At 50.3% G+C, this 27725-nt stretch overlaps 2 protein-coding genes across 3 annotated transcripts in view; both read left to right on the top strand.

Annotated features, from left to right (window-relative positions):
- ZBTB12 (zinc finger and BTB domain containing 12) overlaps positions 1–3270 on the top strand; it is a 106358-nt gene extending 103088 nt beyond the window's left edge. Inside the window, exon 4 of the transcript XR_014523070.1 lies at positions 3232–3270. The gene's annotated coding sequence lies outside the window, so the exon portion shown is untranslated. The remainder of the gene's footprint in view (positions 1–3231) is intronic.
- SLC44A4 (solute carrier family 44 member 4) overlaps positions 1–27725 on the top strand; it is a 66367-nt gene that overhangs the window by 37263 nt on the left and 1379 nt on the right. The window contains exons 9-21 of one of the 2 annotated variants that reach the window (XM_083491854.1): positions 1926–2009; positions 2555–2667; positions 4999–5121; positions 5246–5345; positions 7320–7412; positions 8970–9072; positions 11895–12151; positions 14986–15080; positions 17240–17343; positions 19025–19098; positions 19196–19361; positions 20084–20168; positions 20391–21253. In XM_083491854.1, coding sequence (XP_083347980.1) covers positions 1926–2009; positions 2555–2667; positions 4999–5121; positions 5246–5345; positions 7320–7412; positions 8970–9072; positions 11895–12151; positions 14986–15080; positions 17240–17343; positions 19025–19098; positions 19196–19361; positions 20084–20168; positions 20391–20497 — 1504 coding nt within the window. In that variant the 3' untranslated portion in view covers positions 20498–21253. The remainder of the gene's footprint in view (positions 1–1925; positions 2010–2554; positions 2668–4998; positions 5122–5245; positions 5346–7319; positions 7413–8969; positions 9073–11894; positions 12152–14985; positions 15081–17239; positions 17344–19024; positions 19099–19195; positions 19362–20083; positions 20169–20390; positions 21254–27725) is intronic. The other variant, XM_083491855.1, reaches the window with a different exon arrangement.

Below are 27725 nucleotides of genomic sequence, written 5' to 3'. Positions count from 1 at the left end.
TGGTGAAGATGATATGTTATGATAATTTGTTATATTGAAATTATTAATAAAAAATATTTTTAAAATAAATAAATTGGGTGCAGTGATTTTGAAGGGGCTCTGTGGCACATGCCACAGAACATCCTTCAATCGCTGGCATTTCCAGTTAAAAATAGGATGAGGCAGCGGGAGAATGTGGAATACCTCTCTCGGCCTGCGACCCAGGGAAGCCTCTGCCAGTCAGAGCTGACAGCAGTGGGTTGGATGAACACAGCGTGATAAGAGTCTGCTAGATCAGGCCAGTGGCTGTCTAGTCCATCACCCTGTTCTCACAGTGGCCAAATAGAAGCCTATGGGAAACTGAGAGCCCCAGAGCCCTCCCATGGTTTCTAGCAACTGGGTTTCATAACCATTGCTGCCTTTCACCACAGAGACAGAGCCTAGCCATCATTCCTAATAGCCATGGCTAGCTAAATCTTCCACAAATTTCTCCAGTCCTCTTTGGAAGCCATCCAAGATGGTGGCCTCTGTTAGAATTCCTGCTCCGTGATTGCAGTCATGGGATTTTTGTCTATCACATGACGGTGTGTGTTTTGACTCCACAGAGTGGGAAGTGACGGAGACAGGATGTTTGTGTTCCGTGAAATGGGACTATTGTCCTTTTTTCTTTTCACTTTGCTGTCTCATACTAGAGAGAGAGGGAACCATGTTGCAGTGCTCCGTGTGTGTTTATATGTAAATAAAGTAGATTAGCCAAAATGCTGAGGTCTGTCACACGCATGATGCGCAAACTCTGCGGATCCCTAAGTGTGCTGGTGTCGGTTGGCATCCGTAGCTGTGATGTTTGGGCTGAAGAAAGCTTTTGAAGCTCCCGAACGATTGACCAGGAGGGAGAGAACATGCCAGTCGGGCATGTGTCTCTATCAGGGTCTTGCTTGAGTGTAGGCTGAGCTCCTGAAAACACGGTAAAACATCAAACATTAAAAACTTCCCTAAACAGGGCTGCAATCTAAAGTCAGATTGTTGTTTATTTCCTTGACATCTGATGGGAGGGAGTTCCACAGGGTGGGCGCCACCACCGAGAAGGCCCTCTGCCTGGTTCCCTGTAACCTCACTTCTCGCAATGAGGTGAGGGAACCGCCAGAAGGCCCTCGGCGCTGGACCTCAGTGTCTGGGCAGAATGATGGGGTGGAGACACTCCTTCAGGTATACTGGGCCGAGGCCGTTTAGGGCTTTAAAAGTCAGCACCAACACTTTGAATTGTGCTTGGAAATGTATAGCACTGGCGTAAGGCTGCTTCCTAATTTACAAATGCCCTAGACCAGGCATGGCCAAACTTGGCCCTCCAGCTGTTTGGGGACTACAACTCCCATCATCCCTAGCTAACAGGACCAGTGGTCAGGGATGATGGGAATTGTAGTCCCAAAACAGCTGGAGGGCCAGGATTGGCCATGCCTGCCCTAGACAGTCTCCTTTTCACCCCCTTAGTGCCAAGATCATCTTTGCCCTCAAAGTTTGTTTTCTGGCTCCTCTTCTAGTGGCGCTGTGGGTTAAACCACAGAGCCTAGGACTTGCCGATCAGAAGATTGGCGGTTCGAATCCCCATGACGGGGTGAGCTCCCGTTGCTCGGTCCCTGCTCCTGCTAACCTAGCAGTTTGAAAGCACGTCGAAGTGCAAGTAGATAAATAGGTATCGCTCCGGCGGGAAGGTAAACAGCGTTTCCGTGTGCTGCTCTGGTTTCCAGAAGAGGCTTAGTCATGCTGGCCACATGACCCGGAAGCTGTACGCCGGCTCCCTCGGCCAATAAAGTGAGATGAGCACCGCAACCCCAGAGTTGGCCACGACTGGACCTAATGGTCAGGGGTCCCTTTACCTTTACTTTTACCTTTACCTCCTGGGTCCCCCCGTTTCTCATAGCTACCTTTATGGTCCCTTGTCTCTGCAGACAGCTGTTGGAAGCTCTGGGTGCCAAGAACCTTGGACTGAGGATCTTTGAGGATTTCACACGGTCGTGGTATTGGATCTTGATGTGAGTGGCTGAAAAAGTTGAGAGGGGGTAGCTTTGTGGAGGAGGGGCCAGCAATGATTTGTGCATTACTGCATACTGCATGTGGGTGGCTCTGGAGGCTGAAGGTGTATATGGCAACGATCTTCAACTGGGAGTCCCCAGATGTTATTGGACTCCAACTCCCATCATCCCCAGCCAGCTTAGCTGAGGGTCAGGGATGATGGGAACTGTAGTCCTACAATGACTGGGGGAACCCGAAGGTTGGCAGGAGTACAAAAGGCCTTCAGGGAAAGCCCGCCTCCCCTTAAAAAGCCCAGCGATGATTGGCTGCGCTCAGTGGTGCTGGCCAAGTGGAATGGCATGGCATGGAATGCTGGAGACCGGGTGGGTGGCAGGCCGGGATGGAGTATTCGGAGGAGGGTGTGTGGCTGACTGACCGCTACCCAGCTGCGGCTGGAAGTTGGCGGTTAGATTTGGGGTTGGCTGGATGAGTGCATTTTTCAGCAGATGTTGGGAGATCACCTCTGTGCTCTGACTCTCTCTTACCTTGTCTTCCTTCCCTCCAGAGGGCTGCTGATTGCCTTGGTGCTGAGCCTGGTATTCTTGCTGCTGCTACGTTGCATCGGTGGGGTTCTGGTGTGGATCCTCATTGTTGGGGTGCTGGTCGCCGCGGCCTACGGTGAGTAACGTGGTGGGGATTGGCCAAAGTGGAGGAGCCAAAGCGAAGAAGGCCACAAGCCTACATCTCCCTGATTTTCCCCGAGGAAGCCTGGGAGGTGCAGTTTTCCCCTCACAGAGCAATAATTCCCCAGCGTCCTTAACAAACTACAACTCCCAGGATTCTTTGGGGGATGCCACACAATTTAAATGTGCACTGAATGTGCTTTAAGTGCGTGGTGCTGTTGACATCCGTCTGTCTCGGGAGACCATGGAGGAGTGTGCCTTTGGAAGTGAAGTCAAACCGTTGGAAGATTGCAGAGGCTGCTGTGGCTGTAGAGACCGATACGGGAGAGACATGTTTTGTTGTAGCTGGGGCAGATGAAGGCATCCGGTTGTGCTGTTGCAGATGCACCAGGGCGTTTCTTCTCTCTGCGCTCCTCCTGGGGGTCATTCCTCCTCTGGCCACCTGACTCTCTGTCACCAGGCCCTGCGGTCATCTGCATGGGATATTGATTGATTGATTGATTTTTACAATATAACATGATATGTTTTACAGTGGTACTTCGGGTTACATACGCTTCAGGTTACAGACTCCGCTAACCCAGAAATATTACCTCAGGTTAAGAACTTAACCCGAGGTAATATTTCTGGGTTAGCGGAGTCTGTAACCTGAAGCATATGTAACCTGAAGCGTATGTAACCTGAGGTACCACTGTACTCTGCTAGCGAACGATAACCCTGGAACACAGGATGCCTGCTGACTATTGAGTCAGACCACTAGCCCACCCAGCTCAGTATTGTCTACACTGACTGGCAGCAGCTCCCCAGGGCTTCAGGGAGAGGATATTTGCCAGCCCTGCCTGGAGATACACTTGGGAACTGAAGCATTGTGCATGCAAAACAGATGCTGCCCCGCTGGACCTACTTCCATACAGAGAGAGCACTGTCAGGACAATTCAGAGCAGGCCCCCTCTTCCTTATTAAAAGCCTTTTATTTTGATGTTGTTGTTGTTTAGTCGTGTCCGACTCTTCGTGACCCCATGGACCAGAGCACGCCAGGCACCCCTGTCCTCCACTGCCTCCCACAGTTTGGTCAAACTCACGCTGGAAGCTTCCAGAACACTGTCCAACCATCTCGTCCTCTGTCGTCCCCTTCTCCTTGTGCCCTCCATCTTTCCCAACATCAGGGTCTTTTCCAGGGAGTCTTCTCTTCTCATGAGGTGGCCAAAGTATTGGAGCCTCAGCTTCACGATCTGTCCTTCCAGTGAGCACTCAGGGCTGATTTCCTTCAGAATGGAGAGGTTTGATCTTCTTGCAGTCCATGGGACTCTCAAGAGTCTCCTCCAGCACCATAATTCAAAAGCATCAATTCTTCGGCGATCAGCCTTTTTTATGGTCCAGCTCTCACTTCCATACATCACTATTGGGAAAACCATAGCTTTAACTATACAGACCTTTGTTGGCAAGGTGATGTCTCTGCTTTTTAAGATGCTGTCTAGGTTTGCCATTGCCTTTCTCCCAAGGAGCAGGCGTCTTTTAATTTCGTGACTGCTGTCACCATCTGCAGTGATCGTGGAACCCAAAAAAGTAAAATCTCTCACTGCCTCCATTTCTTCTCCTTCTATTTGCCAGGAGGTGATGGGACCAGTGGCCATGATCTTCGTTTTTTTGATGTTGAGCTTCAGACCATATTTTGCGCTCTCCTCTTTCACCCTCATTAAAAGGTTATTTAATTCCTCCTCACTTTCTGCCATCAAGGTTGTGTCATCTGCATATCTGAGGTTGTTGATATTGCTTCCGGCAATCTTAATTCCGGCTTGGGATTCATTCAGCCCATATAAAATATTGCATATTATCGCTGGGGACTGAACCTGGGGACCTCACCTGACCTACAGCTCTTCTCCTGAAAACTATTTCTGTTTTCAGGATGGGAGTGGGGGAGCCTCTATGTCAGTATCTCCGCTCGGCCTAGCTGATAAAGCCTCATCTTCCTCCGAGCCGAGCCTTCAGAATCGCCCCCGACAAATAATTAACGACCTGAGCCTTTGATGAGGCTCCAAGGCACATTCTTCAGCAGAGTTTCCAGCACAGGGAAGAGACGAGAGGTGTGGGCTACATTGTAAAGAGTTTATTTCTAAGCTACGCAGTCAAAAAAGACATCCTCTCTCTATGAAAGCAGAGAGCAACTGAACAAAGGAAACAGGAAACCACTAACGTCACATCCCGTCTCCTTTCCCGTGAGACTGGAAGGTCTCTGGAATGTAAACAGAGTCCTGTGACTCCAAGCAGCTGCCCAGTGATAAGAACAGAAACTAACACTCTATCGATTTCTGCCTCTTTCGCTTTGCAGGGATCTACCACTGCTATATGGAGTACCGTGAGCTCGACCAGAAAGGAGCCACCATCAAGAACATTGGCTTCACCACGGATGTGGGCGCCTACCGCAGCGTCAAGGAGACATGGCTGGCTGCCAGTAAGTCTGGGTGGAGGGGAGCGGGCAGGAAAACGGGTGTTGGAAGCTGGTCTTAAAAACCCAAAGTTCCCAAAGCTTGGTTATGAGAGTGGCCCAGGTGCGAATCTCCTTCTCTCGCCTCCAGTGATCATCCTCTGCGTGGTGGAAGGCATCATGCTCCTCACCCTCTTGTTCCTGCGCAAGCAGATCCTGATCGCCATCGCTCTCATCAAGGAAGCCAGCAGGTAAGGCAGTCTCCGTAAGGCCAGTGCGTGCGGAGCCTCGGTCCCGGGGGCCAAATGCAAACCTTTGTCCGGCCCTTGGGACCCTCTTCCCAAGCCACACGCCCCTCTTCCTCGGCCACACCCCTCGCCAGCCCTGCTTCACACCTTCCTTGAGAGTTTTTGCCTGGCTGGAATGTGTCCTTGAGCTCTGATAGCGCCTCTTTTTTTGGCCTGGATGGAGGATATGGAGAAAGAGGCACACAAGAGGAACTAGTTTTCTGGGCACGGGTAAAATAGGTGTTTTTTGCTCCACCCACTTCTGCCTCCACTGAGAGAGGGAAAGCAAGCCCCTTCCTCTTAATTTCACTGTAGCCACAAAGTGGGTATCCCCTTCTTTCCTCCCTGTGCTTCACTGCCTCCACTGAACTGCCCTTTAACCTCGAGAAGTTTCCCCTGCCCAGACTGCCCCAGCCCAATTCTCTATACATTCGTAGCTTGGTTTTCAAACAGCTTAGTTCTCTCTCTCTTTTTAAATAATATTTTATTAATTTTCCAAAAATAACAAAAATAAAAAACAACAACAAACTGACTTCCCTCCAATCCCCTGAATCTTGTGTCAGAAAAATACATGAGGAGTGTTGCCTTCACCCCCCAAAAAGACGTGAACTAGGGCAGGGTTTCCCAAATTTGAGTCTCCAGCTGTCTGGGGACTTCAGTTCCCATCATCCCTAACAACCGGTCCTACTAGCCTAGGGATGATGGGAGTTGTAGTCTTCCTGAAGGAAGCTTATGTTAGCTCTGCTGGTTTTTCCCCTTTGCACGTCATTCACGAAAGGCTCCTCGACAGCCAGGGTCTCTGGGGTTTTTAAAAAATCTTTGAAGTACACTGGAGATAATTGCATAGTGCTAAAGTGCATGGAAGCCCATTTAATGTGGTCATTTCTTGAACTGTCTGCTAAAGAGACTTTATTTAATTCTACTGCATGGAACTATCTTTTTTAAAAAAGTATTTTTATTAAACAATTTCATAATAACAAAATATCAATCCACATAATCAATTACATTATTTTCCCCCTTCCCCCCCCACCAAGGACTTCCCTGAGCTCCCCCCTCTGATTCTTTGCACATATTATTCTCCGCATATTATAAAATTGTACATATCCTTGCTTTATCTATCGTGTTCAACTAATAAATTTGTGGATGTTTATTCAAAACCTGCCAAGGAGTCCAGATTATTTTGTTGTCTTTTTAAGTAATTTGTAAAAAGTTCCCATTCTTCTTTGAAGTCACTGTTGTCCTTTTCACACAGTTTACATGTCAATTTAGCCAATTCCGCATAGCTCATCAATTTTTCTTGCCACTGTTCTTTTGTTGGGATTTCCTCATTCTTCCATCCTTGTGCTAACAAGACTCTTGCCGCTGTTGTAAAAAGGTAAAGGGACCCCTGACCATTAGGTCCAGTTGTGGCCGACTCTGGGGTTGCGGCACTCATCTCGCTTTACTGGCTGAGGGAGCCGGCGTACAGCTTCCGGGTCATGTGGCCAGCATGACTAAGCCGCTTCTGGTGAACCAGAGCAGCGCACGGAAACACCGTTTACCTTCCCGCTTTCGAACTGCTAGGTTGGCAGGAGCAGGGACCGAGCAACGGGAGCTCACCCCATCGTGGGGATTCGAACCGCCAACCTTCTGATCAGCAAGCCCTAGGCTCTGTGGTTTAACCCACAGCGCCACCCGCGTCCCTGCCACTGTTGTAGCATACATAAACAAGTTATTTAATTTCTTTAATCTAATTAAAGGGAAGACCCGTGTTTAAAGGGAAGAAGATGGGGAACAGTAGAGGGGAAACATTGCAAAATTGTAGAAGCAGAGAAGGTGCAAAGGCTATATTATGGGTTCTAACTGGTTTGAAGTGTCTCTGGAGAACTGTACTACAGACAAGTTTGATTGAAGCTGAAAAGCTGGTTTTACAGGGGTCTCTCTTGTTCTCTCCTGCAGAGCCATTGGGTACATGATGAGTTCTCTTTTCTACCCGTTGGTGACCTTTGTCTTGCTGGTGATATGTGTGGCCTACTGGGGTACTACTGCTCTGTATCCTTTATTAAGAGAAGACATGTTACTTCACATCCTGCAAGTGTCCCGGGGGAAACCCGGACATCTCGTTTTGTTTTTAACTGTGAGAGAACAGCTTCCATTTTGGTTGCTGTGATCTTGCCCAATTTTGCAATGCGATTCCCCCCTGGAAAAAGCGCTTTGCCCCCCCCCCCGCAATCTTGCATGGCACCCCTGTAGTATGTCTACAGCCATGGAAAGTTGACTGGCTATTGGGGCAAAGATAGCACAAAATGGAATGGTGAGGCTTGAACCCTAAATAGAAGCAGTGCACTGCACCATTTTGTTTTTAATGGTTTTACCTTTGTGGTTCCTGTTGAATTGCTACCAAGCTTATGCCATTATTGGGGGGGAAGGAAAGCTAGAAATAAGCTGCCTACACACAGTGCCTTGTGAAGCACATTCGAAGCACGTTTACTCCCCTCAAAGAATTCTGGCCACTGTAGTTTGTTAAGGGCTGCTGGGAGCTGTAAGTCTGTGAGGGGTAAACTACAAGGCCCAGAATCCTTTGAGGGAAAGAACGTGCTTTGAGTGTGCTTAAAAGTTATAGTGTGTACACAACCATAGGACGAGTACATGAATGAAGAGTATAACTTTGTATTTCAATACTTGGCTGGTGTTTGACAGGAAGTCATAGCAGATATGTAATACAGTGGTACCTCGGAGTTAAGTACTTAATTCGTTCCAGAGGTCTGTTCTTAACCTGAAACTGTTCTTAACCTGAAGCACCACTTTAGCTAATGGGGCCTCCCGCTGCAATTTCTGTTCTCATTCTGAAGCAAAGTTCTTAACCTGAGGTACAATTTCTGGGTTAGCGGAGTCTGTAACCTGAAGCATATGTAACCCGAGGTACCACTGTACTACTTGGCGTTTGATACCTAGTGTATAATGGCGGAACATAGCAGTTCCTGGTGACAGCTTCAGAGATTTTATATCCTAACACCTAGTAAAACCAAGGCAACAACATCCTGAAGCCCTCCTATCCTCAGGTAAGAACGTCAGCTTCCAATTTTGAATCACAAAATTCTCGGCAAGCTTTAGAGATGTCTGTGAGTATTCAAGTTCAGCTCTTCACTGCTTCCATCTCTTCAGGTTTTTGTTCCCAGTAGGGAAATTTCTGTGTTCTATGTACCACAAGTGTTAAGTTGTGGGTGAACATATCAGACAACACAGCGATTCGTCAAACAGCTCTTGTTTATTCACAGGCCCAGAGCAGAACTGAAGTGAATGGTTCAGCCAACCTGCTTATATAAAGCTCAACTACAAAGCAACAGTAACAACTTTCTGTAACTATCCAATCACTGAACATCACTTTCAATTCCTTATTTGCATATGTGGACCTGAGTGAAGTATATCTAAATATCTAAAGTATCCCCCTGCTGGCCCAGGGTGGGAACTTCAGTACATAACACCAAGGTCTTAAACATTTCCGCACTGAAGATGGCAAAAAGTGAGGGTGGTGCTGGGGCTTCGGGAAGCCCCCATTATTCCTTTTTCTTTGTATATCTTCTTCCCTTGACTACTCCCCACCTTCAGATATCTTGCCACCTCTGGAGCGCCCCTCTATCGCATCGCTCCCAAAAATGATAGTTCCCCAGACTGCATAGGGATCTCTGGGAACGAGAGCTGCAGCCCAATGGTGAGTCACAAACGTAGCTGAAGGATCTTGGTTCCCAGATCTACCGTATTTTTCGCTCTATAGGACGCACTTTTCCCCTTCAAAAATGAAGGGGAAATGTGTGTACGTCCTATGGAGCGAAGATGCCATAGCCCGCGACCCTCTCCCGGCTGGAGAGGTGATGCGCGGCTATGGCAGGAGCCTCTACAGCCCCGTGTCACCTCTCCAGCCGGGAGAGAGCGTGCGCGGGGCTAAAGCAGCCCTCCGCGACCCTCTCCCGGCTGGAGAGGTGACGCGCGGCTATGGCAGGAGCCTCTATAGCCGCGCGTCACCTCTCCAGCCGGGAGAGCACTCGCGGGGCTAAAGCAACCCTCTGCGACCCTCTCCCGGCTGGAGAGGTGACGTGCGGCTATGGCAGGAGCCTCTACAGCCCCATGTCACCTCTCCAGCCGGGAGAGGGCGTGCGCGGGGCTAAAGCAGCCCTCCGCGACCCTCTCCCGGCTGGAGAGGTGACGCGTGGCTATGGCAGGAGCCTCTATAGCCGTGCGTCACCTCTCCAGCCGGGAGAGCACTCGCGGGGCTAAAGCAGCCCCCCGCGACCCTCTCCCGGCTGGAGAGGTGATGCGCGGCTATGGCAGGAGCCTTTCCGCTGCTCCCTGACCTGTTCTTTGGGGCTGGTGGTGGGCTTCCCCCCGCCAGCCCCAAAGAGCAGGTCGAAAGGAACCTGAAGCCTGGAGAGCGAGAGGGGTCGGTGCACACCGACCCCTCTTGCTCTCCAGGCTTCCAAGGTAGCCGCCTGAACGCACCTTAAAGGGCACCTTGTTTTAGAGTGGGAAAACAAGAGGGGGAAAATTCTCCCCCTCTCTGTGCAGCGCCTCCTGCCGCTTCACTGAAGGGGCGCTGGGCAGAGAGGGGGAGAATTTTTTTTTCTTGTTCTCCCCCCTCTAAAACAAAGTGCGTCCTATTGTCCGGTGCGTCCTATGGTGCGAAAAATACGGTACCTCTCTGACTAGAGGGGATGGGGGATCAATTTGATTTGGTACACATTTAAAGTCATTTCTACTTTCTGAAACAATATGTGGAGCGAAACACATCTATCCTTGGAAATTTGCACTTTTCTGAATTTTGTCAACCAACCAATGCTTACAAAAATACATATTTTAGGGGAAGGTTTCATAAAAATGAAGTTACCGTATTGTCCCGAATATGAGCCTCACTTTTTTTTCCAAATTCTGACCATGAAAAATTAAAGTGCGGCTTATATTCGTGACCTTACGAAAACTGACTTTTACGATATTGCTGCTGAAACAGACATACGGTAAATTGGAACAAGAAAATGTTTTATTGCCGATTTGCGAGCTTGAGTGCTGCGGAATTGTAGCAACTGAATAGCAATTTGTGATTTTGGCGATTGTACGGTCATTTTTGCAAGATCAAAGGCTTAAATTGGCTCAGAGTTACAATTCTACCAACAGCAGCAATTTTCAGCCTGTAACCCAATTTTAAGGGAGCGACATATATTTGGATATTGTCTTTTTTTTTCTTCCCCCCCTTTGAATTTTAAAGGTGCGGCTTATTTGCGGGTGCAGCTTATATTTGGGCCAAAATAGTATTATGGAAAGTAATATGCAAAAAAGTGCATTAGGTTAGGGAAAATTGCTTGCAAAATTACATTATTCAAAACTGAATACAAAAATGGGCTTATTAGGAGAAATTTGCATTAAAAGGCAGATGAATTTTCATGAGCGTTTTTAAAGAAAAAAATTTAAACCCATGAACCGCTACAGAATGTGGCGAACTGAATGTAAGATTGGAAAACTGAGATACTGAAAGGATCAAATTTAGCAGATATATCCATCCCTGCCCCTGACTAGCCCTCCAATTCTGGGCTGCGTTGGTGTCTCATCCCCGCTTAGGTTTTTAATGGGGACAATTGTGGCCATTTTGGCTTCATAGGCAACGGAAAATGAAACCCAGAACCCAAATGACATGGTACAAAAATATCTTCTAAGTTATTTGTCTTGCTTGGAGGGGGCAAACCACACTGGTGCTGGATACTTAGAGATCCTCACATCAGATCTTTTGGGAACTCGGACAGCCCTGCAAGATCTTGCGTGAGCATCCCAGAATCGAACCCCTGAGAGGGCTTAAAAGCTCTTTTTGTGCCAGATCCGCTGGATTGTGCTCTACTTTGCTGTGAGGTGGGGAAGGGGGTACGGCCCTCTCAACATGGTAGCTCTGGAAGCCTGTGAGATTTCAGGACAGCATCCCGGAGCCCTCATAAACATGTGCAGTTTCAACTGGCTAGCCTTCAGCTGCATAAAGTTGAAATCGTGGAACATATACACATGTGGATTGTACTGTGCACACTGATATCTCAAGTTCCTCCAAAAGCCTGAGTAAATAAATCAAATCGTGCTCCACAGCACTGTATTTAAAAGTGTATCTTCAATGCTGGGGGTGGCAGTTCTGTACTTCCTATTAATTTTGTGGTGGTATCTTATTCGCACAATAGACTGTGAGGTAAGTTCAGTAGAGAATAGTTAAATAAGTTAGGGGGAGAGAGACGAAGAGAGGTAAGGAAGTGTGAGGTAAGTTATTAAAGCGAGGTGAGTCAGAAAAGGACTGTTTGGAAGTTCTCCTCAGAGATCTCAGCCCAGGTCTCCCTACTCCAAGTCCATCTCCTGTACGACCCTGGATTTTATATTCCTGCCAGGGTTCAAAATGGATCCTGTTTGGCTGTGGAACAACTTGTGGGGCTCTGCTTGGCTCTCCTTTTCGCGACGACCAGCCGTTTCCATGCCCTGGTATTAAGAGCACCGTTCCCTGCTTTCTTCCTCCAGACATTCAACGCCTCCACCTACTGGCCCTGCCTGGTGGATTGCATCTTCTTCAAGTACAATGACCAAGGGCTCTTCCAGCGCAACCTCTTCAACCTTCAGATCTACAACTTTGTGGGCCTCCTCTGGTGCATTAACTTCGTCATTGCCCTGGGGCAGTGTGTGTTGGCGGGGGCCTTTGCCTCTTACTACTGGGCCTTCAACAAGCCCCAGGATATCCCGGCCTGTGCTGTGTGCAACGCCTTCGTCCGGACGTTACGGTGCGCATCTTATGTGGGGATTCCCATGCGTCTGGTGGCGGGCAGGGAAGCAGAGGATCTGGTCCTCGCCCTGTCGCCAGCCCTGCATTGTGCCAGCGTCTCCCTTGGGAACTGGAACATAGGAAGCTGCCTTCGAAAGAGTCAAAGCGTTGAGTGCATCTAGCTCAGTGTTGTCTGGATGGCGGCTAACAGATTGAGGTTGAATCCTGACAAGACAGAAGTACTGTTTTTGGGAGACAGGAGGCGGGCAGGTGTGGAGGATTCCCTGGTCCTGAATGGGGTAACTGTGCCCCTGAAGGACCCAGGTGCGCAGCCTGGGAGTCATTTTGGACTCACAGCTGTCCATGGAGGCACAGGTCAAATCCGTGTCCAGGGCAGCTGTGTACCAGCTCCATCTGGTATGCAGGCTGAGACCCTATCTGCCTGCGGACTGCCTCGCCTGAGCGGTGCATGCTCTGGTTATCTCCCGCTTGGACTACTGCAATGCGCTCTACGTGGGGCTACCTTTGAAGGTGACCCGGAAACTACAACTAATCCAGAAGGCGGCAGCCAGACTGGTGACTGGGAGCGGCCGCCGAGACCATATAACACCGGTCTTGAAATACCTACATTGGCTCCCAGTACGTTTCCGAGCACAATTCAAAGTGTGGGTGCTGACCTTTAAAGCCCTAAACGGCCTCGGTCCAGTATACCTGAAAGAGCGTCTCCACCCCCATCGTTCTACCCGGACACTGAGGTCTGGCGCCGAGGGCCTTCTGGCGGTTCCCTCACTGCGAGAAGCAAAATTACAGGGAACCAGGCAGAGGGCCTTCTCGGTGGTGGTGTCCGCCCTGTGGAACGCCCTCAAACCAGATGTCAAAGAGAACAACAACTATCAGACTTTTAGAAGACATCTGAAGGCAGCCCTGTTTAGGGAAGCTTTTAATGTTTGATGTATTAAAGTATTTTAATATTTTTTGGGAAGCCGCCCAGAGTGGCTGGGGAAGCCCAGCCAGATGGGTGGGGTATAAATATTATTATTATTATTATTATTATTATTATTATTACACCAAGTGGCAGCAGCTCTCCAGGGTTTCTGGGAAGAAGTCTCTCCCGGCCCTACTGGGAGATGCTGGGGATTGAACCTGAGACCTTCTGCCTGTGAAACAGAAGCTCTACCATTGAGCTATGGCCCTTCTACTATTGGTAGGCTCACACATGGCTGTAGGGTTGCCTGCCAACTGGAGGGCGAGGGAACCACCCGGCCTTCGCTCATTTACATAGGGGTGGTCGTCAGAAACTGTATTTGTTTGTTTGTTTATTATTACTATTATTAATTAAATTTGTATATGGCCCTATACCTGCAGGTCTCAGGGCAGTTTACAGGAATAATAATAGTAATAATAATAATATTTGGAAATCATTTCTTATTAGTTTTACAAATACAAAGTTATAAACAGAGAATCAAAAAGTATACCCATACACAGAGATTCCTCCAAATCCCAGGACTTCCACCCATCCCCTCCATGAAGTCCCATTATAAACATTTAATACTGCATATTCTTTTATACTCCAATGTTTATATCAAACCATATTATCCATGGTAATCTTTAAACTACAAGTGAGATCAAAATCCTGCTAATTGCTTCCACCTGCTTACAGTGGTCTCCTAAATAACTTCTAAATTTCCCCCGTTCTTTTATAAAGCTTTTATCCTCTTGGTTTCTGAGTTTTCCGGTCAGTTTTGCCATCTTGGCCCAGCTGACTGCAATGCCCTAGCCGCTCTGGGTGGCTTCCCCAATATCTCAAGGAATGGCTGGGAGATACCTTGTCTGGCATTCTCAGGATCTGCTGTCACTCAGTGCAGACACTTGACATCTCACTCTGCAAACTGGGGTGGAGAACCCCTCAGGCCCTCCAGGCCTCTCTGCCTGACCTATGGGACTTGTTCCAAGCCATAGCCTAACTGGCCCCGCTGCTCCACACCCTCCTTGAGTCCTTTTTCCTGGTTTGGAATGTGTCCTTGAACTCTAGATAAAGCTTGCCTGCATAGAGAGGATTGAGTGAGTGTTGAAACTAGCCTACCAGGCAAAGGGAACATTTATATTCATTGCTCCGCCCTCTTTTCCCTCTGGCCCTGCCCACTGCTGGAATGTGGCCCCTGGAGGAGAATGCGACCCTGTAGACTAGCTGAAAATATTTGCCCACCCCTCCTCTATTTAGAGTAGCTGGCGTTGTTTGTTTTGGGAGATGCAGTACAGTGGTACCTTGGTTCTCAAACTTAATCTGTTCCAAAACCAAAGCGTTCCAAAACCAAGGTGTGCTTTCCCATAGAAAGTAATGCAAAACGGATTAATCCGTTCCAGATTTTAAAAAACAACCCCTAAAACAGCCATTTAACATGAATTTTACTATCTAAGGAGACCATCGATCCATAAAATGAAAGCAATAAACAATGTACTGCAGTCAATCAATCAATCAATCAGTAGCTGAACTGGGTTCCACACAGCCACAAAAACAAAACAAAAAGAGCCGCCAAAACAAAAATGCAAAATAAATAGCAAAAACAGACAGATCTCAGCGTAACACTCAAAACGGAGCACGTTCAGCTTCCGAAAAAAGTTCGCAAACCAAAGTACGTACTTCTGGGCTTGCAGTGTTTGAGTTCCAAGTTGTTTGAGTACCAAGGCGTTTGAGAAGCAAGGTACCACTGTACATGAAAACGTAAACCTTGGATAAGAGCAGCAGCCTCAGCCTTAATTAGGAATGGTGTCAAAGTCTGGGGTTCCTTGTCTTGACCCAGAACGTTACGAAAGGCAGCTCCACCTTACAGGACCTCTCCTCTCTCTCCGCAGATACCATATAGGATCTCTTGCTTTTGGTTCCCTCATCCTCACTATCGTCCAGCTGATCCGCATTGTGCTGGAATATATGGACCACAAGTTAAAAGGCAAGTGATGAGTAAACCAGGCAAGAAGGGCAGGGCAGGAATAAATACCAGTAATGGTCAGAATAACCAGAGTCGGGTTGCCCATTTTCTCTGGAAGTAGCCTAGCACTAAAGTCTTTCACAATCTGAAAGGGTTTCAGAGCTGGTCTGTTATGTTGCTGGCCCTAGCATTAGGCAGAGTGTGGCAGCTTCATAGAATTCTTGAATTGTAGAGTTGGAAGGGACCCCAACGGTCATCTAGTCCAACCCCCTGCAATGCAGGGATCTTTGAAGATTTTCAGACTCTTCACGTAATTCAAATTACAGTCGCTGCTTTGTTAAGTAGTGGGGTAGGAGAGCGGGGGTGGGGGAACCACTTCCGGCAACCAATGTGCCCCTGTGGGTTTCAGATAGTACGAGAATAGACGGATATAAAAAGCCTGGGACACATTTTCACGGCCCTCTAGTGACTAGGACGGCTCATTTGCCAGAAGTCATGTATCTAGCATTAACTCTGGAATTGTATACAGTGGTACCTCGGGTTAAGAACTTAATTTGTTCTGGAGGTCCGTTCTTAACCTGAAACTGTTCTTAACCTGAGGTATCACTTTAGCCAATGGGGCCTCCTGCTGGCACCGCACAATTTCTGTTCTCGTCCTGAGGTAAAGTTCTTAACCCGAGGTACTATTTCTGGGTTAGCGGAGTCTGTAACCTGAAGCGCCTGTAACCTGAAGCGTCTGTAACCCGAGGTACCACTGTACTCGATTTTGACCAAACGAAACCTCCTAGAACAAAATATACATCAGTATGACCCCCCACAAAAAAAACCATGACCACAAAATAATAATAAATAATTAAAAACGAAACATTCATTCCCCCCCTTTATGAGGCATCCTTAAGGTGTAACTGTAATTTTAATACAGAAGTACAAGAATGGGGGAAAAAGAGCAAATTTCAAATACAGTAATATTCAACTTAGGTGGTTTAGTTAGGTTGAGAGTACAGTGGTACCTCGGGTTACAGACGCTTCAGGTTACAGACTCGGCTAACCCAGAAATAGTACATCGGGTTAAGAGCTTTACCTCAGGATGAGAACAGAAATCGCATGGTGGCAGTGGGAGGCCCCATTAGCTAAAGTGGTACCTCAGGTTAAGAACAGTTTCAGGTTAAGAACAGACCTCCAGAACAAATTAAGTTCTTAACCCGAGGTACCATTGTATACAATTCCAGAGTTAATGCTAGATACATGACTTCTGGAAAATGAGACACCGTAGATGCTGGAGGGCCGTGAAAATTTGAGTTCCGGGCTCTTTAGACTCTCCTACGTATGTACTGGACGTGGGTTGCACTGTGGGTTAAACTATAGAGCCTAGGACTTGTCGATCAGAAGGTTGACGGTTCGAAACCCCTGACAGGGTGAGCTCCTGTTGCTCTGTCCCTGCTCCTGTCAACCTAGCAGTTCGAAAGCACGTAATGTGCAAGTAGATAAATACAGTGGTGCCCCGCAAGACGAATGCCTCGCAAGACGGAAAACTCGCTAGATTAAAGAGTTTTCTGTTTTGGAGGTGCTTCGCAAAACGAATCTCCTATGGGCTTGCTTCGCAAGACGACAATGTCTTGCGAGTTCCTGCTGGTTTTTTCCCCTCCCCCTTTTTCTAAGCCGCTAAGCCGCTTATCAGCTGATCCGATCAGCAGATAAGCCGCTAAAAGCCGCTAATAGCGCTAATCCGCTAATCCTTCAATGGGCTTGCTTCGCAAGACGAAAAAACCGCTAGACGAAGAGAATCACAGAACGGATTCTTTTCGTCTTGCGAGGCACCACTGTAGGTACCGCTCCGGCAGGAAGGTAAATGGCGTTTCCATGCGCTGCTCTGGTTTCGCCAGAAGTGGCTTAGTCATGCTGGCCACATGACCCGGAAGCTGTCTGCAGACAAACGCCGGCTTCCTCGGCCATTAAAGCGAGATGAGCTCCGCAACCCCAGAGTCGGTCACGAAATGGACCTAATGGTCAGGGGTCCCTTTACCTTTTACCTACCTATGTACTATCTGAAACCAAAGGGGCACACTGGTTACCAGATGTGGAATACATTGATGTTATTTTCAGCTCTCCTACCCCACTAAACTGGGAAGAGCGTGTCCTTTTCAAGCCCCGGCTACCTAATTCTCCTGTGGCGTTTGTAGGTTCCGGTAACAAGCTTGCCAAGTGCCTCCTTTGCTGCATGAAGTGTTGCTTTTGGTGTCTGGAGAAGTTCATCAAGTTCCTCAACAGAAACGCCTACATCATGGTAAGCCTTGCAGATGGCCACCTAGGAGATCAGGGGTCTTAATGGTGGCGGTTGGGAGGGAAACAGATGGGGGACTAGGAGGCGAGGGAAGTGAATGTGTATCCTGGAGGAGGCTTGAGAGCCACTGTGATGCGTCTGGGGGTGGGAAACTGGGGGTCAAAGCCCTGCTACACCTGCTCCCACAGCACTCAGGTCCTTCTTGTGGCCAGCTGACCACTGTGAGAACAGGATTCTGGGTAAGATAGGCCTTTGGCCTCACCTAGCAGAGATCTTCTTCTGTGTTTGCAGGACCCCTACACAAACACGGCAAACAGTGCCCCCCTCAAAACTACGGCTTGCATAGGAGCCAATTCATCAGGGCCGAGGATTCTTCAGTCCCCCCAATAATTCCCCCCCCAATTTTTTTTAATTAGTTTTCAAAAAATAATAATAAGCAAACAAACAAACAAACATACATCTTAACTATACTTGACCCAATCTTAGTAACATTGTTAAGTGACTTCCTCAAATCCCCCTGGCTGAATTTCATTATAACAGTTTTCCAATACCAATTTTCTCATAAAATTAACTTAAATCACTTAACATCCTTCTTCATTTTGACTTTAAACATATTATTCTCTAACATCATCCTAAGCCTATCTGGTATTTGCAAGTTTTTCCAATTAAGTTATCTTAACATATTTAACTAAATAGTCTTTAAATTTCATCCATTCCTCCTGGTACTCCTCCTCCTTCTGGTCGCGGACTCTATCAGTCAGGTCGGCTAGCTCCAATAAAATATTTGAGGGGGACAGGGCCCCCAAAGTTGATGGGCATTGCCACTGATAGTTTTTATGCTACATTTTACTTTGCCTTGAGAGAGTCTTTAAGCCTCTTTTGTTGACCACCAGCATTACGCTTTCCATTTTTAAGTTCAGAATAGAGTAGTTGCTTTGGAAGGCAATAATCAGGCATCCGCACAACAGTGGCGGCACTGTGGTTAAAACAAACCAGGTCACCTTGGAAACCATGGTTTGGAAAGTGCGGTTGGGTTTTCAAAGCCTCTATGGTTAACACTGATTATTTATTTCCAAACCACTTCTCAGGCAAGATCAGCTCCCAAAGCGACTTACAATTAATACCCACTGAAACATACAGTACATCGGACTATGTGAAATATTGCAGAGAAAAGTATGAAGAGAATTATTAGTGAAGGATTATTAAAAGTAATAGTGAAATTATGGAAATGCAGATTAAGTGATAAAGATTGAAAAATCTTCAGGTGTGGTTGATGGAAGTCCAAAACACTGAATAAGATAAGAAAATATGTTGCATGTTGTTTGGAAATTTTACGTAAAAATTAATAAAAATATATATATTTTAAAAAGAAGCATACAGTACATCAGGGAGATGTTGCGATGTTTATGAGAGTTTCTGCTCCCTGAACAGTGGTGTTACAAACCCCAGGCTCTTTCCTCTAGCAAAATAATAACTGGTTGGGAATCAGTGGTGGAGTGTGGATTGTGGAACCCCATAAAATTCTAGGCAGGGGTGTGTGGTTCTATATGGCCATCTTAATCCCAATAAAAACTTGGGGGCAGGGGGTGTGGTGGTGTTGAGGGAAGGGAAGGGCATAGTCCTACATCCTTGCAAAAGACTGAGCTCATTTCCTTTGTCTCTTTCAAACCCTTCCCCTCCTCAGATTGCCATTTATGGAAAGAATTTCTGTGTGTCGGCCAAAAATGCCTTCATGCTACTGATGCGCAATGCCGCCAGGTAATGGGGCGAGAGGGTGGGATCAGCAGGGGGCCGAGGAGAGGCAGGGATGAAGATGGACATTCCTGGTTCGAGCCTCCCCTTTCTACCCCTGCAGAGTTGTAGTCCTGGATAAAGTCACGGACCTGCTGCTGTTTTTTGGGAAGCTCTTGGTAGTTGGCGGAGTTGGCATTCTGTCGTTCTTCTTCTTCACTGGGCGAATTCCCATCGATAAACCCGAGTTCAAATCTCCCGTCCTCAACTACTATTGGCTGCCCATCCTGGTATGTGTAACTGTGCCCATTTCTTGGGCTGTCGCCTTTTCTCTCCCAATCTCTCTCTCTTTTTCCCGGCCCATTTTAAGGCAATTCCACACCATTCCAATCCAATATGGCGGCTAAGATGCACAGATTTGCGTTGGTTTAGCTAAAAAGTAGTACAGGACCCCCCCCCCCTCCAGAAAAACAAACACCAAAGTTGCTGACAGAAAACTGCAAGGAATTGCTGGGGGTGAAGAATCTTGGTTGTCTCAAGGAGGATCCTTAGCTCAGGGAATGCTTTGTATATGCTTTGTTGGACAAATGGCCTGAGGAGAGGCTAACCTGTGGGGCCTTCTGGATGCTGCTGACATCCAGCATGGCCAATGGCCAAAGGTAATGGGAGTTGTAGCTCAGCAAATTCTGAAGAGCTACAAGTTAGTCAACTTTAGTAGCTTCTTGTGTTGCTTCACAAAATAACAGCAGAAACCGTTAAAGAAAGAATATGAGTTGTCCCCAACAAACTGGGAGCTTTAAAAATATTGTGGGTGAGAATATTGTGAACTAGCCTTTGGCAACCCAGTGTCCTCAAGCAGATTTAGACTACCACTCCCATCGTCCACATCCACCGTGGCCATATTGGATGAGGCTGATGGGAGTTGTGATCCAAAACATCTGATTCCAGTGCTGGAAGTCTTGACCCTCTCAAGTCATGCCGTGTCCCCCCCTTCTCTCTCTCTCTGCTTCAGACGGTTGTGGTAGGTGCCTACTTCATAGCCCAAGGTTTCTTCAGCGTCTACAATATGTGTGTCGACACGCTGTTCCTCTGTTTCTGTGAGTAATTCTTCTTGCCCTAATTATACTCTACTGCACACCTGGGGCTCTGCAGGTGTTGCTGGACTCCTGCTCCCATAAGCCCCAGCCGGCACAGTCCATGGCCAGGTATAATGGGAGTTGTAGTTCAGCAATGCCTGGAGGGGCTCCCCTCTCCGCAGATTAACCATTCGTTTGCTAATCTGATGGGACCTGAGGCAATCCTTTCCTTTTCCCCTGCAGTGGAAGACCTGGAGCGGAATGACGGCTCCCAGAGCAAGCCGTATTACATGTCCAAGTCTCTCATGAATATCCTCAACAAGAAGAACAAGAATGGCAAGGCCAAGTAGAAGAAAATTTGGTGTTACTGATCCACATCATCTTGTGCTACAGTATATCGCTTCCTGGCTTTTAGGCCCCAGGCCTGTCCCAAGAGCACCTTAACATATCCCTTCCCCTGCTTTCCTTTCCAGTGCATTTTGAACACATTTCAGCCTTTGGGGCCTTGCCACTCTTGCCTCACGTTGTCTTGCTCCATGTCGGCCATATTGATTTCTTAAACGGTGCCATATTGAGAAGACATTCTCCTCCGCCGCCTCCTTTACTGGCCATCTTATTTTAGAGCCCACCTTTCAAATGAAGGCAGCCATTTTAACATGTTGCCCTTCCCTCTGGTCCACCCATTTGGGGTTGTATCCAGTCAAGATGTCCTGTTCATCCCAAGGGGCGCTGACTTGCCCCACACATCACACAATGTCACGTGATGTGTTCTGCCCAGCGTGCAAGCGCTCGTGGGCCAGGCTGGGCAGGCGTCCCATTCCCACTGCTGCAATGCCGGTGCTTCCCCACACGTTGATTCTGTGCCAGTGCCAACTTTTCCCTCCACGCTGGTGTTTTGCTGCCCATCTTGCCTTCCAACTCTGCAGACATCTTCATGAGAAGCCATCCCACTTCCTTTTGGCTTGGGCCTCGTCACGTCCAACCCAGTGAAAAGGACGTTTGGCCGATATTTGCGATGTTCCCCCGCCAAATATCTTGCTGGATTTTATAGGCCACAGTAAAACAAGTGTCCTTTCCTTTAGGGCTCAGCTGATGTTCTTTCGCGGGTGTCAGGGGTTTAGGAGCAGAAGCACGGGCAAGGGAGGAAACAGAGAGCGAAGGGGAGGAGGCAGAAGAAAAGATGAGTGACGACGACGACCCGAGATCTCCTAGTCTTTCCAGTGAATCAGAGGATTCACAGAAAGGAGCACCAGTGGCGAGGGCAAGGGGGGAGTCTAGGGGGGCACCCCAGGAAGACAGAGCCAGAGAGGACTCAGGGGGGAGCAGCTGGAAATCGGGACCAGCGTCAACGCCAGGAAGCAGGGAAGAGGAAGGGAGCCAGGGGGGAAGCGCTGGCAGCTCACCACAGGAGGGAGGACATGAGTCAGGAGTGGCCACACCTCCACAGGAGGGAGGACATGAGTCGGGGATGGCCACACCTCCATCGGGGAGCGAAGAAACGGTTGAGAGGAAAGTGGAAGGTTGGGCGCGCGCGCCAAGTTCAAATGCAGAGGAAGGCGGCGCAGTAAGCAGCCCCGAAAGAGAGCCAGGTCCTAAAGCCCGGCGCAAGGAGGCAGGAGGGTCTGGGTCAGCGTCAGAAGAATCCCGGAAGGAAGAAGCCCCGGGGGGTAGAGGGACCCAGAGGAGGACAGTCAGGAGGAAAAGGTGGAGCAAGGCTAGGATATTAAGTTGGTGCACACAGGGCGGAGACTCAGACGGAGCTTCGCCGACCTAGCTACTAGGCGTAGAGTTGCGCGCAGCAGCGTGAGAATGGAAACTGTAATTCAATAAAGACTTTTACTTAATGACCGCTGGCTAGCGTGATCCTCTGTGAGCTAGGATCTTCAAGCAGCTCTGACAGTAAGCTCCGTCTCCACTTGTGGGCATCTACAGCCTCGAGGAGGGGAGAGACACAGGTGCCTACTAGCAAGCTCACGAACGGCAGACGACATGACGGCTGAGCAGCAGATAGAGGAACTCAGAAACGCGGTGGCACAACTGAACGCCGAGGCTCTAGCATCCAGGAAGAGGGAGGAGGAAGCAGCCGCAGCCTGCAGGGATCTCCAGGTCAGGTTAGACGTGCTGACAAAGCAGACACCCCGGCAGGAGGGCATTGGGTTGGCGAGACGGACAGGCGGGCTGGTCTCTCACTTCGATGGGAACCTGCAACAGTATCCCAACTTTAGAGCCGACGTACTGTGCGCACTGCAACTGCTGCATAAAGACTTTAGAGATGAACAAGAGAGAGTGGGGTTCATCATGTCCCATCTGCATGGGGATGCGAGAGCATGGCTACGCAATTTATGGAGAGATAAGGATCCGGCGCTACAGAATGCAGATGCCTTTATTAAAGCAATGGATGGGTGTTTTTTATCAAGTATTGACGTGGATCTTGCACGGAAGGAGGTGCATGGGCTGAGACAAGGGAGGGCCAGCGTCAGGCAGTACCATGCCCGCTTTTTCGCCTTGGTCAGTGCCCTGGAATGGGACAGAGATTCGGCTCCTGTAAGAGACCTCTTTTGGGAGGGGCTGCATAACTCGATTAAAGATGAGATCGCCAGGGGGGAGAGACCCCGAACCACCCAGGAGGTCGTTCAGAGGGCACTGGCAGTGGGGGTGAGGCTGGAAGGACGTCCGTGGAACAGGGACGAAGGGCGTGGAGGGCGCGAACCAGCCGGGGGCCCCTCCTTCTTTCCCAGGGAAGCAGCGCGGGCGCAATCCACGCCTCCGCCAGGAGGAGGAGCCGAACCTATGGAGGTGGGAGGTGCAAGGGCTCAGTCAGCAACCAGAGCCCTAGCACCAGCAGCAGTGAAAGCGAAGCCTCCTAGAGGGAACAGGAAGTGTTACGTCTGTGAGGAGCCAGGGCATATGGCGAAAGAGTGTCCCCAGAGGCCCCACAAGCTCACTGCAGCCTCAGCAATGGTGACTGCAGCAACACAGCAAGGAGGACCACAGCAGGGAAACGAGGCTGTCTGGCTGGAGGAAGAGGCACTGGGGCCCAGCCAGACGTGTTAGTGACGCAGTCCCCAGCGATTTTACAGCCCGTGAACCCCCTCCCGCCCAAACCAGTAGTGAGGCTCACAGCGTCTCTCCAACTGCCCAATGGAATCACCATGGACGTGCCAATCACCATTGACTCAGGCAGCAATGCGGACTTTATAGGGCAGGACTTTGTCGACAGGCACGCTGTGCAGTTGCTGCCGGCCACACTGCCCCTGCAGGTTGTCACGGTGGATGGCGGGGAGCTGCTCGGGGGGCAAGTGGTGAAGCAGACGCCACCAATGGTGATGCGACTTGGGAATCACAGAGAAATCATCAGCTTCAACGTCACTCGACTATCTGACACGCCCATTGTATTGGGAATGAGTTGGCTGGACAAGCACAGCCCAGCGATGGCTTGGGACCAGAGGCAGCTGACCTTCGGCTCTTCCTTTTGTGCTGAACACTGCATCGTGCCCAGGCAGGAAGGAGAGGAAGAGGAGTCACAGCTGCTGCTAGGCACGCTGCAAGCGATTCCACACAAGTACGCTGAATTTTTGGAAGTTTTCTGCGAGAAGGAGGCAGACAGGCTACCCCCTCACAGACCATATGACTGCAAAATTGACCTGCTGCCGGGGGCGGCGCTGCCTAAAGGGAAACTGTATTCCATGTCAGAGGACGAACTGCAGGAACTCAAAGAGTTCATTGACCATAATTTGCAACGCGGCTTCATCCGGGAGTCCAGGGCAGTGGGGGGCAGTCCCGTATTCTTTGTTAAGAAGCGGGACACGCCCCAGAAAAGACTGGTAGTGGATTACAGGATTTTGAACAGTCTGACTAGGCCATCGGACTTCCCCATGCCCCGTATTGACGACCTCCTCGCAAAGGTACGGAAGGGCAGAGTGTTCACCAAGTTGGACCTGCGGGGGGCGTACAACCTCATTCGCATGCGGGAAGGAGATGAGTGGAAGACAGCCATGTTCACGCCACTGGGGACCTACGAATATAGAGTTATGCCTTTTGGATTGCAAAATGGCTCCCACGTTTTTCAAGCGTTTATGCATCACGTGTTGGCGGGACTTCTCTACAAGACGTGCGTCTGTTTCTTAGATGACATCCTGATCTTTTCGGAGTCGCAGCAGGAGCATGACGGACACGTCAAGGAAGTGCTGAGCAGGCTAAAGCAACATAGGCTCTACGCCAAGCTGGAGAAGTGCCAATTTGACGTGCCGGAGGTGGATTTTCTGGGCTACAAGCTGTCTGACAAGGGGCTCGCCATGGACAGCGCCAAGGTTCGAGCGGTGTTGGATTGGAAGAGTCCGCGCAACCGGAAGGAGGTCCAACGGTTTGTCGGCTTTGCGAACTTCTATCGCAAGTTTATCAAGGGCTTCGCGATGCAGACAGCGGCCATCACTGACACGCTTAGCTCCAAGAAGAAGAAGTTCGTTTGGACAGCGCAGGCGGAGCAGTCCTTTCAGGCACTCAAGCGTCTCTTCGCGTCGGAAGAGCAGCTGCTTCATGTCAACCCCAGCAAGCCGATGAGGGTGGAGACAGACGCCTCGGACAGAGCCGTGGGGGCGGTCCTGTTGCAGAAAGACCCGCAGGGGGTGTGGCGACCGGGAGCGTTTTACTCCAGGAAGCTCAGCAAGTCCGAACAGAACTACACCATCTGGGACAGGGAGTTGCTGGCCATTCACGCAGCGTTCAAGGCGTGGAGGCACTTTCTGATCGGCGCCAAGCACACGGTGCAGGTTTGCACGGACCACAAGAATCTAGAGCACTGGCGCACGGCACAGTTCCTGAACCAGAGGCAGATACGTTGGGCTGAGTTCTTTGCAAACTTCGACTTCCGAATAGAGTATGTCCCGGGGGACACCAACATCATGGCAGACGCTCTCTCCCGTAAGCCACAGTATCTGGAGGACGCAACGCCAGCGGCCGCCATGCACATCTTCGCACCAGCAGTGTGGGCGTGCGCCGCGGCGACCGTGGACCTAGAGGCGGTGCGACGTGCGTTGCAGGAGGACTCCTTCGCACAAGCAAAGATGGCAGAGGTGCAAAGGGGCAAGGCAGCGGCCGACGGTTTCCGGCTACGAGATGGATTGCTCATCCGAAAAGGGGCCATCTACGTGCCGGGAGACGAACTTCGAGCCAAGGTGCTGCAGCAGCTGCACGACGCGCCCACGGCCGGGCACTTTGGCAAGGAGAAGACGGTGGAATTAGTAGCCAGGGATTTCTGGTGGCCTGGAATGAGAGGGGAGGTCGCAGACTACGTGGCGAGGTGCGACACCTGCCAGAGGGCCAAACCAGTGCACAAACCGCCGGCCGGACTGTTGGAACCGCTGCAAACTCCGGTCGAACCTTGGGAAAGGGTGGCTCTGGACTTTGTCACGGATCTGCCCAGCTCAAGGGGCAAGACGGCAGTGCTGGTGGTGGTGGACCTGTTTTCCAAGATGGCGCATTTCATTCCGTGTGCGAAGGTGGCCACGGCGGAGCAAACCGCCAAACTGTTCATAGACCACGTGTTCAAGGTTCATGGTCTGCCACGGTCTATTCTGTCCGACCGGGGGCGGCAGTTCATCTCGAATTTCTGGCAGAAGCTGATGGGCTTCCTGAACGTCAAGATCAACCTGGCGTCGGCGAGACACCCGCAGACCAACGGGCAAGCGGAGCGGGTCAATGCCATCATGCAGCAGTACCTGAGATATTATGCAAATCAACAGCCTGCGACGTGGGTGGATTACCTACCGCTTGCCGAGTTCGCCTACAACAACACGAAGCACGTGTCCACGGGGGTCACGCCGTTCTTCGCCAACAACGGGAGGCACCCCAGAACCTTCCCGGGACTGGAAAGAATGGGGGAGGGGGAGCCGCAGACAGCAGATGCGTTCGCGTCGGAGCTGCAGGAGGTCCACGATCAGCTGAGGCGCCACCTGGAGCTGGCCAAGCACGCATACAAGGTACAAGCAGACAAGCACAGAAGGGTTGGAGAAGAGCTCCACGTGGGAGACTGGGTTTGGTTAGCAGCCCACGCAGTGCCGGCCAGGTCGTTGGCCAAGAAGAAACTAGGGCATAAGCAACTGGGGCCCTACCAAGTCGAAGAGCAGGTCAACCCGGTAGCTTTCAGACTGGCACTTCCGGAGGGTTCCAGAATGCATCCGGTATTCCACAGATCGGTGCTCACTCCCTACAAGGCACCGCACAGGTTCCAGGAACCCGGAACAGCGCCGAGTCCGGTCAGAGACAGAACAGGGCACGCGGAAGTGGCACAGAAGGAGCGCATCAACGAAGTCACTGAGATTTTGGACTCCAGATGGGGGGAAGAGGGGGTAGAATACTTTCTCGCCAAGGAGGGCACCCCGGCCAGTGCGAACAGCTGGGTGCCGGGCTACGCCTTGGACGAACCTCTCCTCAAAGACGAGTTTCATGCCCTCTTTCCCCATAGACCTATGCCAGCAGAATATTTTGACGACTGGCTTTTCACGCCCACACTTTCGGCCAGCACTTTCCGGGGGTTCGACTCGGACGAGGACCCGACACAAGACGTCCGTTCCCCGGAGGGGTCACCCTCGGGATCTGCATCAGAACCCTCGTATTGGTGGGACGATAGGCCAGAGGAGCAGTGGCGCAGACGGTGGCTGGAAGGCCCAGGACGAGCGACACCGACAGGAGGAAGTGAGGGAGAGACGGACATGGACGTTTTCGGGGACGACCCTGGTTTCGAGCACGGAGGCACTGAGATGGAAGCGGAGGTGACTGTCGTCGACGAGAGCGGGGAGGAAGACCCGGGAGACTTCAGATGGAGGCCTGCCACGGGAAGCGACCGATACCCGACGTTCGTCCCTTTGCAACAGCAGCCCCCAGCTCCAGCACCGGAAGGAGGGGAGGGGGGAATGGGGGGCTTCGAGGGGGGGATGGATGTCAGGGGTTTAGGAGCAGAAGCACGGGCAAGGGAGGAAACAGAGAGCGAAGGGGAGGAGGCAGAAGAAAAGATGAGTGACGACGACGACCCGAGATCTCCTAGTCTTTCCAGTGAATCAGAGGATTCACAGAAAGGAGCACCAGTGGCGAGGGCAAGGGGGGAGTCTAGGGGGGCACCCCAGGAAGACAGAGCCAGAGAGGACTCAGGGGGGAGCAGCTGGAAATCGGGACCAGCGTCAACGCCAGGAAGCAGGGAAGAGGAAGGGAGCCAGGGGGGAAGCGCTGGCAGCTCACCACAGGAGGGAGGACATGAGTCAGGAGTGGCCACACCTCCACAGGAGGGAGGACATGAGTCGGGGATGGCCACACCTCCATCGGGGAGCGAAGAAACGGTTGAGAGGAAAGTGGAAGGTTGGGCGCGCGCGCCAAGTTCAAATGCAGAGGAAGGCGGCGCAGTAAGCAGCCCCGAAAGAGAGCCAGGTCCTAAAGCCCGGCGCAAGGAGGCAGGAGGGTCTGGGTCAGCGTCAGAAGAATCCCGGAAGGAAGAAGCCCCGGGGGGTAGAGGGACCCAGAGGAGGACAGTCAGGAGGAAAAGGTGGAGCAAGGCTAGGATATTAAGTTGGTGCACACAGGGCGGAG

The sequence above is a fragment of the Podarcis liolepis genome (assembly GCF_965112155.1).
Source record: "Podarcis liolepis genome assembly, chromosome: 2".
Classification (NCBI taxonomy): Eukaryota; Metazoa; Chordata; class Lepidosauria; order Squamata; family Lacertidae; genus Podarcis; species Podarcis liolepis.
The sequence above is the reverse complement of the archived record's forward strand: the minus strand, read 5'-3'. Positions and strand labels throughout refer to the sequence as shown.